Source organism: Carassius auratus, linkage group LG44F, assembly GCF_003368295.1.
Source record: "Carassius auratus strain Wakin linkage group LG44F, ASM336829v1, whole genome shotgun sequence".
NCBI classification, from domain to species: domain Eukaryota; kingdom Metazoa; phylum Chordata; class Actinopteri; order Cypriniformes; family Cyprinidae; genus Carassius; species Carassius auratus.
Window position 1 is genome coordinate 1,523,522 of NC_039298.1, and position 13,753 is coordinate 1,537,274.

A 13,753-nucleotide genomic window follows, 5' to 3' on the forward strand; every position below is an offset into this window, starting at 1 on the left:
ACAGGTGGATGGATGGATGGATACATGGGTAGATGGATTGACAGATGGATGGATACAAAGGTAGATGGATGGATAGATGGATGGATGGACACATGGGTAGATGGATGGATGGATACATGGGTAGATGGATGGATGGACACATGGGTAGATGGTTGGATGGATGGATGGATAGATGGATATATACATGGGTAGATGGTTGGTTGGATGGATGGATGGATGAATGGATAGATGGATATATACATGGGTAGATGGTTGGATGGATGAAAAGACACATGGGTAGACGGTTGGATGGATGAAAAGATACATGGGTAGATGGATGATGGATGGATGGATGGATAGATAGTTGGGTAGATGGGTCAATATAGATGGGCAGATAGATGGATGGGCAGTTGCATAGATGGATGGATGGGTGGATAGATGGATGTATGAGCGGATGGATGGAGGTTTAGATGAATGGATGGATGGACAAATAATGCTACGGACTTAGTAACCTGTAACTTTAATACATTTGTGCAAAATGTGACCCATACATTTTGTGAAGTTTGTCAAATATTTACAGGTAAAGGTTACCCAACAGTTATTGACATTATTTGCATCATGAAAATTGAACGCTGCAAATGATAACAATTTCCCACATTAAATTGGTCTTTCTGAATATCCTCTGAAGTACACCATATTGTGTAAGTATAAGGGGTTGTGAATGCCATTTCAAGTTGGCAGTGCGTTTTCACCAGCAAGTGCAACTCATATTTTCCTCATAACATGTAAAAGTTTTTTATGGCACTCTTGCACTGAAGACTTTTCAGAGCTATAGTTTAGGTTTGGTCTATAAAGTCTGTAAATGAATAATATTAGGTTTTGTGGAGCTCTAAGTGAAACAGAGCTTAATAACAAAAGTCTAAGTTCAAGAGCAGCTACTCAAACAGAAGTTGTGGAAATTGTGTTAAAGGTAAAAGTGTGTGTGTGAGAGAGAGAGAAGTTCAGTCTAGAGCGAGAAGTCAATAGTCTGAGTCTGTAAGACTGGTTAATGAATACCGCCCCCTCAGGGTGATCCCTTCATGTAAACACTTCATCACAGCGGCAGCGAGAGACTGCATATCTCCCAGGGGCACGACCGCTCGCCGCCCATGACTTTACAGCCTATCAATATCTCCCGTCCTCAGGTGAAACACACACACAAACAAACTTGGCAGGCTTGATGCAAACAGACTAGAACCTGCATCTGTATTGGTTTGTTCCCATCTGATTTATTTCTGTGTGTTTGGCCTTTCTTCCTTTCTACTCTTTAGTAGCTCATTTTGGGGTATTACCATAGTTGATAGTCTAGAGAGAGAGGACTAATGAGGATTACATTAGTCAATGCTGACTGCAGCTACTCTAATCACTCCTAATCAATACTGTTGACTATTCATGTTCACCAGTGAGTTTATTCCCAACATTTTATTTCAACTTTTTTTCTTGAAATTTATGGAATTTTTTTTTAAACAACAAATTTATTATCAAATATACATTTTATGATTTAATTGTCAACATTTTATTTCAGTGTTTTTCTTAAAATGTAATGAGTTTTTTTCTGGGACCAATAGTTTTTTTTTTTCTTGTAAATTAATGAGTTTATTCTCAACATTTTATTTTTACTTGTTTTTCCTCTAAATTTACTGAGCTTTATTTTGAAACATAATGACTTTATTTTAAAAATGTAATGATTTAATTCTCAACATTTTATTTAGACTTTTTTTTTCTCGAAATTGGACAAGTTTTTTTTTAAACAACAACTTTTTTCTTGTAATTTAATGAGTTTATTCTCAATATTTAATTTCGACATTTTTCTTGAAATTTAACGAGTTTAATCTTGCATATTGATGACTTTAATTAATCTCGAGATGGTTTAATTTTTTCTAATCCTCTTCAGTACAATAATGATATATTAGAAAATATATAATTATATAATATATATTTTATAATATGTATCATTATAAAATAATGATATAATGTTAAGACCAAGCTATTTGAAATAATAATAATAATAAAACATAAATATGACAGTATTTTTTTTTTACAGTAAAATTACATAATGTGATATTAAACCATATACAGTTTAAGTTAACTTACAGTTAACCAATTAATACATTTTACTGTAGCATTTCTTTTTTCAAATTGTCTTTTTTCGTTTTTTACAGTGCATGGTATATAATGAAATATACCGTTATAAACTGTTTTTACTGTACATTTAATATTATTGAATTTTTTTGAGTTACATTGTTATTAGAATCAGTTTAATATGAAATGTCAAGGAAATGTTGTCTCTAGTGTATCTGTATAAGTTTGTGTGTTTGTAGAAGTGGTCCTGCTTCAGTTAGTTCAGTTTGTCTTATTCCCATCTTATATTGTCTAGATGCATAGTGTAATACATCAGTCTGAACTTCCATGAATATATAATGCACGTTTGCCTTTTTGGCTAGCCATGATCACTGTGATGTTGATCTCTGCTGATGTGATGGCTGAAGGCAGTGTGATTTAGACTTCCACCTGAGCAATCACAGGTGCTGTGACGGAGCCAGACGGATGTGTCTGCGTCTCAGCTGTAAGAAGCTTGGCCTCCAGCAACACTCTATGAGTCATCCCTAAAGACACTGACAGGCATTGAAAGGAGTCGTTTCTGGCATGAGCTGATATTGTAAGAAAGCTTAATTAGTTTTGGGTAACTATGAAGTCTGTACCATGTGATTTAGTGTAAATGATTCCAGTTTTCCTTTCATTTTCCCTGAAGTTACTCCCCTTGTTTGCTAAGGCATCACTTTTGCTCATTCTTAGGCGTTTGCACCCTTATTAATTTTTTTGACATGCAATCGTTTGTGCTTCGGACATTAAATACACCATAAATCATGTGTTTTACTTAACAGACTATTTTTCTGTGGCTGACAAGTCATGCAAAATTGTATAGTTATATCAGCCAGTAACATTTCTTTTAAAAAAATTCAGAGGTTGTCATAAACTCTTCTTATCTGTCTGACATTACCGTGACCGGCTCGTACAGGGAAAGCTCGTCTCACCACAGATTGTCTTATCATTGTAAATATCCTCACAGCCACGCACTCACATGTATCTGTTACAGCGACTCGGCCATGAACACTTCAATCCATCAGTGAGAGGTCACAGGGGGAAGTAGGCCACAAACACAGGTCACTCTTCGCTTGTTTAAAGCAACGCAGTGGTGCCATGAGCTGAGAGGCCGCCAGAAGGCGCTACAGCAAAACATGCATCTCTTTCAGCTTCAGACATAACGAGGACAATATTAGCTCTCCAGTCTGACAAACAGGCCTAAAAAACAACAGTTAAATGACAGAAAAGTTTCATCTTTGTAAACACGGATGAATTAGACCTTTTTTTGAGACATAATCACTTGTTTTGTCTGTTTACACAGATAGTTGTGCGTTCCTTTCCATTATGTTAGAGTTAGAAAAACACGTCTGGGGCACATTTCACATCAAAGAAAAATAAATAAATAAATTGTAAATAAATAAAATTAAAAAGAAAGAAAGAAAGTTAAGTTTGCACTTCAAAATACACATCTTAAGAATTTTTGTATTGCCCATTATTATTCTCAGTAGTGGTTATTATTTACTGTAATAGTCATTCTTAATTGCAAATCAGTATAGAGGTAGTGACAGAAATACTGTAAAATAACAGCATTGTTACTGTTAACTAAAACTATTAGAAATCAATTTCATTATTGGAAATAAAGCTGCATAAAATAAAATATTAGAAAAATGTAAAGATTTAACCACATTTTTAAATATTGCCGTGTCAACTAACTGAAATGATATAAGGTGAAGTTGAAGTACTACATTTTTTATAAAAAAAAATAATAATTAAATGAAAACTAAAAATATTGAAATAAAAGCTAATTAAAATATGAATAAATATGATAATAGTATATAAATAATACTAAAATAACACTGATAAAGTTTAATTAAATTAATTAATTAATGTTAATAGTAATCATTTTAACATTACAGTAATAATAATTTCAGTTAAGTACCCAAGTGAGTCAAGTGCTTAAATGATAATGAAAAATATTTAAAATTGTATTTATTTAAATTGGCTTTCTTAGTATGTGGACAATTCTTTTGATTTTGGAATGAAATATGTGCAAATATATAATGAATCTAAAATATCAAAGTATATGGCATTCGTTTTAAACTTAAGATTTTTAAGGAAAATATTGTACACACCCAAAACATACAAAAAAAAGTCTAAAAATTATATAACAATATATGTTCAGAATTAAGTTTTCAGTCTTTCTGGTCGTCAAACATTACTATAATTGTAGTTTCTCTGGAGAACCGATGCATCTTAAAAGCACTGTGACATCAGTGAATTGCTTAGTTATGATAACATTTCTAGAATCATATTTTCAGATGACACTTAGTTTGATATTTTGTGACGCAATGCCATTGAATTCACAAATTAAATACTTTTGAGGTGCACTGCCTCTCACAAACTCAGTTTACCTCACTTTGCCCACTCAGCCGGACATTCCCCACACCAAACCGCCCCGGATATATTTATAGACCGCAGACAGTTTGGGAAAGAAGGGGGGTGTCTGACACATCTGCTGAATATCTGCTAGACTGAGGGGTCAGCCCAAGGTTAAAGCCTCTTCAATGCCTGCCTTGATTGGTCGTGGCTGGCACTAATGAGTGTGTGTGTGTGTGTAATTCTAACCGCGCGCGCACACACACAGTCCCACTGAGGGTAGAGCAACCTCTCTCCCTCTCTCTCTCTCTCTCTCTCTCTCTCTCTCTCTCTCTCTCTCTCCACCGTCATTGTCAGCGCCAGTCTCCCTCCCACCGCTCCTGTCTGTCTGTCTGGAGCTGCTCCCCTCTCGGAGGAAGAGGGAGGCGCAGGAGGAGGTGGGCTGTGAGCCTGAGACCGTCACAGAAAGCCATTCTCCTGAATGAAAGCGTGAGGAAAAGACCGTCAAGATGCTGGGAACGTGTTTACCGTAGTCTAGCAGCAGAAAAAAAAGAATGCGTCGGAGAGTCGCGAGAATGGCATGAGACGCGCGCGCACCGAGACCGCAGGCTGCTGCCGCTGCTCTGGAAGTGTTCCTCGGTTCATGTGAGGGCCGCGGCCGGCGGCTCTCTTCCCCCCCGTCCCGTCACTTCCCCGAGCCCCCATGCGAAACATCACGGTCCCGGACAGCAGCTCCAGCAACAACAATAACAACAACGCCAACTCCAATGACACATGCTCCTGCAACTGCACCCTATCCCAGCCACAGGGAATGGATATATGTAAGTAGGGCGGGTTTTTCTCAGCCGTTTTCGAATGCGGAGAGAACGTAACGTGAATCCCAGAACTGTTACATTTGGTCCAATTTCGAACGCGCATTTAATGAAAATAGAATGTATTTAACCTGTGATGTTTACCGCACTTGACTCACTCTCGTGACAGCATAACAGTTTCAGATTCAATAATTTAATTCGTCCCGCATTCGAAAATGTCTCAAATGTAACCGTAGCACTTCCGAATCCGTTATTATGGCACCAAGCTGTGCAAATATGTCAAACGAGAACATATTAAAGATGTATCTAAATGTAAATATCATTCCCAGGTCGAAGTATTGCAGTATTTTACCGTTATTTGTCACTAACTCACTTGCACACCCATCGAATTTGGTTGTGGCGTATTAAACTATTCGCTCAGCGCCCCCAAAATGCGACGTGCTTGTCAGAAATGACTTTTTAATAAGCCTCTGATGTATTTTAAACCGTTTGACCGATTACATATATTAAAACAAATGAGTGTTGCTGATGACTCGGGTGTCTGGGAGTGTTTGGCACTGGAACACAACTCAATGCATCAGTTGAATATTGCTGGTGTTGCTGTGGGGGCTGCGCACAATATGGCAAGCCGATTTAACATTTATTTCTTAAAACTAACGTGTCTGCTTTGTGTTACATGCTTTTTCTTTATTCTTTCTTGGTTGATTTCTAATAGGTAATGCAATAGTGATTAGTATCTTTTCAATTACGGACCAGTATTTATTTAAAAGGTTCTAGCATGGATTTATAAGACACTAGTATTTTATGAAGTTGTCACTAGGTGCATTTCTTAGTAGTATTGGGCAATATGCTCCATCATTCGAATTTATTAAATTATTTACTTACTTAGTTTCATAGCCGGAGAGTGAACCAACTCCACCAGTGAACCAGGGTAAGGCTAACAGAAGATACACATCTTTTTAGTAAAGTAACATATAGATGTCATGTCAATATAATTTTTTTAATGTGAATTAATACGTATTTAACACAATCACAAAAAAATGGTAAGTTACTAATTATAACGCTTGCATTTCCTCAGTTATTCAAAACAAGCAAAGAACATTTACATTATCAGAGAACGCGAACAATGACTTCAGTAGCGTGAGTTTATACACTTTAAAAAAAACACTTCCTTTATAATCAGTGAAGTTATCTACACTGTATGATGAATAAATCACTTATACTTACATCGCACTTACATCTGCACTTTGTCGTTTATGATGAGAACATTCGCGAGAGAGCAGAATCTAGTCAGCGAGTGCACCGAACAACAGCACTGGTGTTTCAGCGATGACTCATCTAAACTCCTGATTGGCCATTGTATTCATAAGCTCAACAGAATCATGCGTGATTGGTTGTAAAACTGTAAGATGTGTAAAAATATATACAATGGAACAAATAAGCACCAGTATTAATTAGATAATAATACTAGCCCAATAATAATAATAATCATCTTGATCTCAAAACTATCAGCCACAAACAATATATATTACTATAGTTGATACAGAATACTATTGAATATCGACACAACCCTATTTCTTATCTCATTATCTCCATTTGCTTTTTACTTCTTATTGTTAAGAATGGCTACTTTACAGTTCAGTTGGAATTTGATTATTTCTTATTAAATTTAAAAGTTTAGTTTAGGTCATTGCAACAATTACACACTAGCCTATAATAAATAGGCACTAATGTGTATTTAGTTCACACCAGGATAACAGGAATAGATGCTGGTAACTATTTTAATAGATTCTAAGCATGGTTGAAATAGGTATTGGTATATAATGAATAATTGCTAGTAAAAGTAGTCACTTGGTAATGATTTAAAAATAAGTAGCCTACCAATGTTAAACCAGCTTGCCATAGTGCACACGTTATTTAATTCTATTCCTTCTGCTGGGTTCCCAGACAAACACAGCTTTAGTTGTCCAGATGCGCTTATTCTTACCATTAATGTACCATTTAATCACATATTGCATTAGCATTTATGCTAAACATATGAATTACATGCAGTGAGTGTGATATTATTTTGTGTAGTTCCTTGTAGCTGTGTCATGTTGTCGTAACTATAACATGAAAGATGCAGGGTGAAGTGTTGTTGTAGATCTAAAGATGTGTGTACTTCCACTGGCGTTATTGCTGGGAATTGGTTCACTGCGGTCTGGAGCGGGCAGCCAGTCAGTCAACCCTTCCCCCACTTCAGCCCAGACTGTCTTACTCAAGTCCGGCTGAGACTCCAGGCTTTCTGAATCCACAGAGGACAAAAGGGCCTGTCATAATCAGTACTCGCACTGGCTATTTCTGCCGCAAATGGGATGAATTATTAAAAGTAAACCTTCATATAAAAGAATCATCCCTCTTCTCAAAGCCCCCTGGTAGACGGCACTGATGTCTTGACCCAGAATCTTTTCATTTGCTCATGAACTTGAATTGATTTCTGTTCTGTAAGATGTATGATGCATATGCAGTGTCCCTCGGCTAGTGAGAAAATCAGGAAAAAAGGGAAAAGGTTTGTGTTCTTTGAAAAAAAGAGAGATTCGAGAAATTAGATTTTGTAGATCTCATGAAAGCTATAGACTTTTTACCCTGAAAAAAAGAAGAACTTGAATTTTGTGTAAAGAATATAAAGAACTGTTAAGAAATTTTGCATTGTTTATTAGCCAGGTGCAATTTTGAATTATTATGACAATCCCTAATCAATTTTCCATAACCGCAAATCCAAAAGAATGTTTTACTTTAGAGGTTTTTTTTTTTTTTAGTTTTTAAAAACCCACAATGATTATACTTTATTTATATATTTGTAATAAATGTACATGTATGACTCTATGCTGTTTGTTGTATTACATTGCCATTTAAATACAGAAAACTAGTGTTTCTAATACAACAGTACAACAGATGAGGGAGTGATGGCAAACTTGACATCTTTTTCTTTTCTGATGTAATCAGTCTCTACATATGTTTGCTTTTTATTGTAAAGTTGTAGTTTTTTTGTAAATGCTATTGTTTGTTGTTTTAGAAATTTACCCAACTATGATGACTTCCGCTTTTGAAATGTGTAAAGGGTTCTTGGTGATTCTCAACACTGCAATACAAAAATTTTACAATATTTTTTTTGTAACTGATTCATTAAAACTAAACAAAATTTTTTTTTTTTTTGAAAATGATGCAATTTAATGGCTCTAAAAGTATACTTTACTTTCATTAAAATATTATTTCTTATTTCATGCTTTTGATTGTGAAATTAATAAATATAACCAATATTCATTCTTGACTTTTACTGTTGTTATTATTATCAATTTATTTATTTGGATTAATTTTCCTGCTCATGCATGTTGTGTGGTCTTGGCACAAACTGTGTGTGTCTTACTTGTTCTTGTTCCTAAATGATAAAGCATACCAACCCTACACAATTTAAATAAGCGTATGACTACTGTATGTGTGTGTGTGCATGTGTCGGGACGTGAAGGTGAGAGTGCATTTGTGGGTTTCCGTGTCTGAGCTGTGGTGTTTGGGACGGGCCGTCGTGCAGACAGTGGAATGCCTGGTGCCTTGGTGCTCAGATTCTACTGCAGTGCTGTCTGCGTTCAAACCTTGCCTGTATAATCGCTGCTGTATTAGCTTTAGCATTCAGTTCTCTTCATTTTCATGCGTGTTTGCATGTTATTAGATTCTAGGAGTTTCCTTCCCTCCTGTCTTAGCCATTGTTCTGTCTGCTGTTTTAGGCACAGTCTGCGTCTGAGGTTTTACGAGCGAAAGGCTGCTTATCTTCTCTGACAAAGGCCTTACACCATGCGGCTATTTCAAGTGAAAACAGAACCTGGCTATTAATAGAGCGCCGTGTGGAACAGCACTGTTGTATTGCTAGTCATGCTGCACGGCAAAAGAAATGCACGGTCATTGCGTCTTTCTTTCTAGTTTGCAAATGGCTGCACACGAAGGGATAGTGTAGTCCATTTCCAGTGGGACAGTGGCCAAATTCGAGCACCAGAATGGAGAAACAGGATATTTGGACTGGCATTCGGCTCACTAGTGCGCTGCAGCTCGTATGTAATGAATACGTAGGGGACAAAAACACCATCCTCGTCAATATCTGATCTCTGCATCAATTTGGCACCTTTTTTATTTTCCACTGGCGGGCCGAAGCTTGGCCCGGACTATAGGGTGAGGCTTGAGACGGGACACTAGAGTCGAGTGTTTATTGTCCGGGGCCAGAGGTTCTGTCTCTGTTGTTAACTATTTATTACAGATGCTGCCTTTAGAAATGTGCTGGTAAAAGTCTAGCGTGGGAGGCTGTTGTGTTTAAAAGCTAAACTTAACATGTTTGAAAATGATGTTAAAGTTAATACAGTCAGCTTAGGTTTATAAGGTTATATCTTGGCATTGCTTTTACTGAAGGAATTATGGTAATAGCCGAATTTTTGCACGAATAGCCATCCAAATTTGGCCAATACCCAATAGACGTTTTTATTTGAATTTATATCCATTGTTGGCTGTAAGCATCTATATATATCTGTCAAGTATATACCAATATCCAAATGTTCAGTACTTATAAACTGAATATGGTATATTATATATATATGGTTTCCGCATTACATCCTTGAACCCCTAAAAATAAAATAAAATAAACTGTGCAGCATTTTAGTTTCATTCATTATTTTTATACCAGCTCTTGACTAAGTGAAGTTGTGGAGAATGTGTGGTCGTGATTCACATGTGTGTGTGTTTGTGAGCAGAGCAGTTGTGTGAAGTGTGTGAACACATAGGAGGGATCAGTAATTGCCTTGTCAGAGAGGTGTCAGTCAAACAACCCCGTGGGCCCTAGTGCTCTGTCCAGTACAATATGCACACTCTGTCCCGCTCTTCCTCTCCAGCGTGGCTCCGGGGTAGACTCAAGGTCACACCCCTGCCCCAGTAACCCCGGGCAGGGCCATCAAAACTCGACTTTACAGGCCCACCCGGCCATAACAGCGCTGCATCCAATAATCTAATGCACCTAATGCACCAGCAGTGTGTGTGTGTGTGTGTGTCTGTGAGCCAGTTTGATGAGGTCACACCGGAGGTCAGCTGTCAACGCCTCCTGCTAATCTTTGTATGGCCTGCTCTCGCTCTGAGGGGTGTGTGTGTGTGTGTGTGCTCGGTGTCATGTCAAAGGGTTTTAAGGCACACAGGGGGAGGGTCGGCCAGCTGAGGGGTAACTAGATTCATCTTTTACAACAGTACTAAAACGAAACGCACTAAAATGCACCATTCCATTTCCGTCAGATCATTAAACTTACCAAAGATCCACTTTACCAAGATAACAACACTGTGCTAATGAAATGTGTCTCTTGGACTGCAGCGTAAAAACGTCTGTCTTTGTGACTGGCAGGACGATACTCTGAAACAGGAGCTTCTCAAGCTACACGCTGTTTATAATTACATGTAGTTCAGAAGACTACAGACAAGCTACCTTATACAACAAGTTACCAACATAAACGCTGTAAAAATGATTTTATTGGAGTACATTTTACATGCAAGTTTATGCTAAACATATGAATTACATGGTTTTTTTATTACATGACGTACGGTCTCTTTCATATGTTTTCCTGTGATCTGCTTGTGCCCCGCTGAAGGTTAGGTTTGACGTGGATCTTCATGCTTGTTTTTCTAAAAAATAATCAAATGAATTCATACGAAATCATCCCTGTGTAAAATAGATCAGTATTCTCATGACATCAGATTAGACATTTAAAGAGCACACTTGATCACTGATTATTCGTTAAAACCTGTGATGTTGCCTTAATCGCACTACAATATAACCTGTTGGAAAACATTAAAGGAACTGTTGGAAAACATCTGAGTTGTAGTTGAGTTAGCATGACTGGATAGCCTCGGACCCAGCCTCTGTTTGTTTGTTTATGTGAGTGTCGTTGGGTCGTTTGTTCACAGTATTCCGGGTGTCTTTGGAAGGCAAAGAGGGGGCAGCTCCGGGTGTCACCCTCTGCTCCTGCCAGCGATGAGCTTTGCCCTCTGACAGCAGCAGCTGAGCCTCTCCCACAGCAGTCAGCCAGCCTTGACATTGGCCATGGTCCCCTCCTTTGTGTCTGGCCCCCCCTCCCACCCTCTGGGACTCTCCACGGGCCCCGGGGACTGAGCTCAGAGGAGATTGGTCGTCATGCTGGGGGCTCGGCCAGCCCTGCGGGGAGGGAGTGTAGTGTGTTTTGTACGTGTCTGGCTGAGTCGTATGTGGACAGACCCATGTATGTATTCATGCTGTCTGACGGAGGGGTGCTGATAATGGATAGGGTTTAAGGGTGCACATCTCTCGCCTCTGTTAGGCTTTTGTATAACCAGAGGTCCAGACTTGTGTCTGATGTCAGCCCTTTTTATTTGGAGGTCGTTTCCTTTAGGCAGTCACACAACACAGTGGGAGTTGTTGTGTGTTGTTCAGTGTTATATATATTTTAGTGATTAATAAACCTATTTTCTATATAAAGGCATCTTCTGATCACCTTCTGATACAGATTTTTCAGTAGCTAATATAATGTCAAGAGAGTGATGAGAAATTAAAATTAAAGAAATTTAAATAATGCACTATTTTATCAAACTTAACCACAGATACACTACTGTTTAGAAGTTTAAGTTAATTTAAAAAAATCTAATAAGGAAAAGGGAGCAGCACAACTGTTTTCAACACTGATGACAATAACAAATGTTTCTGAGCAGCAGATCATCATATCAGAATGATTTCTGAAGGATCATGTGACACTGAAGACTGGAGGAATGATGCTGTTGATTCAGCTTTGATCAAAGGAATAAATTATATTTAGAAATATATTACAATCAGTGATAGGGGTAATGCATTACAAGTTACACAAGTTACGTAATCAGATTACTTTTTCAAGTAACTATTAAAGTAGCGCATTTCATTTTTTCATTTACAGGAAAATATTTTTTTTTGTACTTTTTCAAAAGCTTTCTCATTTATTGACTGACAAGACTCCTGTCCCCATACTGGGAGAGGTCGGAAGTACAGAAGTGCTGTGTGAACATGATGTAGTTCTAGATTAAACGTGAATGTGCATTAATTTATCCCACTCACAAAAAAAACAGAAAAAAAAAAAAAACAGATTTAGTATTCATCAAAAAATTAATTAAAACGCAAACTCAGAATATGAATATGAATATGTTTTTTTGTTGTTGTTATATCTCTATATTTTTGCTGAATTTCTGATTAAATTAGTGCAGCCTCTGTGTGCTTAACTTTTAAAGCTAGTGTTTATTTTAAGTTTATTTAACTTAGATTTAAAAACTAACATTTGTTTTGGTTTTATTGGTCAGAATGGCCAAATATTAGTAAATGTATTGGCTTTTGCTGGTCAGAATAAATATTGATCTAACAAGACGTTTCTAAAATAGGTTTTAGATCAGGTCTAAATTCAAGTTTGAAGTTAAAGGTTAAAAAAATAAAACTGAAGTAGAGCATTAAGTACAAAAATGCAGTGTTTTAGATGCACGTGTTAAGGATTTATTTTTTTATGTTTTTGGTGTGTGTGTGTGTGTGTGGTTAGTTAGTTGTAAAGCCAATATCCTGTAATTGTCTGAATGCAAAAACAGAACATATAACAAAAGAAAGTTTATAGAAGAAAAGCATATTTTTAAAGCATAGATGTTGGATTTAAAAAATCCTGCGTGTGGTTTTCAGAGCAGTCGTGGCAGAACGCAGACCCTATCTGAAGCAGTGTTGCTGTTTAGCGTTTACCCGGGAATGTAAACAATTTGTGCGCATAACACACACAGCGTCTGGCCTCCCTTCCGCTGCCTTTTTTGTTGTTGTTGTAAAATGGTGCATTGGTGCTCGGCGCAAAAGAGACAGCCGAGCAGACAGCAGACGAAACAGAATCAGATCAGACGTGATGCTATCAGACTGTGTGTCTCACACCCTTCCCCTCTCATCAGGCATGCATGCACTGGGTCCTGCTCCCAGACAGCAGCTCTCCTATCCCCTCCTCTCAGGGTTGAAAGGTCAGAAGGCCTCTGCCGTAACCCTTAGCTTCTCATTCATGGTGCTCGTCCTCGTGAAGTGCAGGCTGCCTGATTTAAATACAAAAACAGTCTGTTCTGCATTGGCAATTACTAGAAAAAGAACCGTCAAAGCGTAAAGAATTATTTTAGCAATAATTTGAATATTTTAGGTTTATATTTCACAGCAAACACTGATGTTTGGATTTGTGTAATTTTCTGTGTTGTGATATATTTCACAATGCAAATGTTTAACACAATAGGTAAAATCATAATAAAAATAAAGGCATCTTTTCCACAAATTCTTTTTTTTTTTTTACAAAATTATCTTTTTGTAATATGCCTTAATATAACAATATGCAGACATTTTTAAGTGATGCACAAATCATTGAATCATTTTTTTTTTTTTTTTTACTACTTAC

The 13,753-nt window shown here is 37.2% G+C and overlaps 1 protein-coding gene across 2 annotated transcripts in view; it reads left to right on the forward strand.

The window, feature by feature from the left end:
• Positions 1 to 13,753, forward strand: part of ldlrad4a (low density lipoprotein receptor class A domain containing 4a) — an 84,696-nt gene that overhangs the window by 56,125 nt on the left and 14,818 nt on the right. The window contains exon 1 of one of the 2 annotated variants that reach the window (XM_026240968.1): positions 4,823 to 5,300. The exons of the other annotated variant lie outside the window; for it this stretch is intronic. Within the exon in view, the coding sequence (XP_026096753.1) occupies positions 5,183 to 5,300 (118 nt within the window). The 5' untranslated portion in view covers positions 4,823 to 5,182. Of the gene's footprint in view, positions 1 to 4,822; positions 5,301 to 13,753 lie in introns of those variants that run through there. 2 annotated transcript variants of the gene reach the window in all.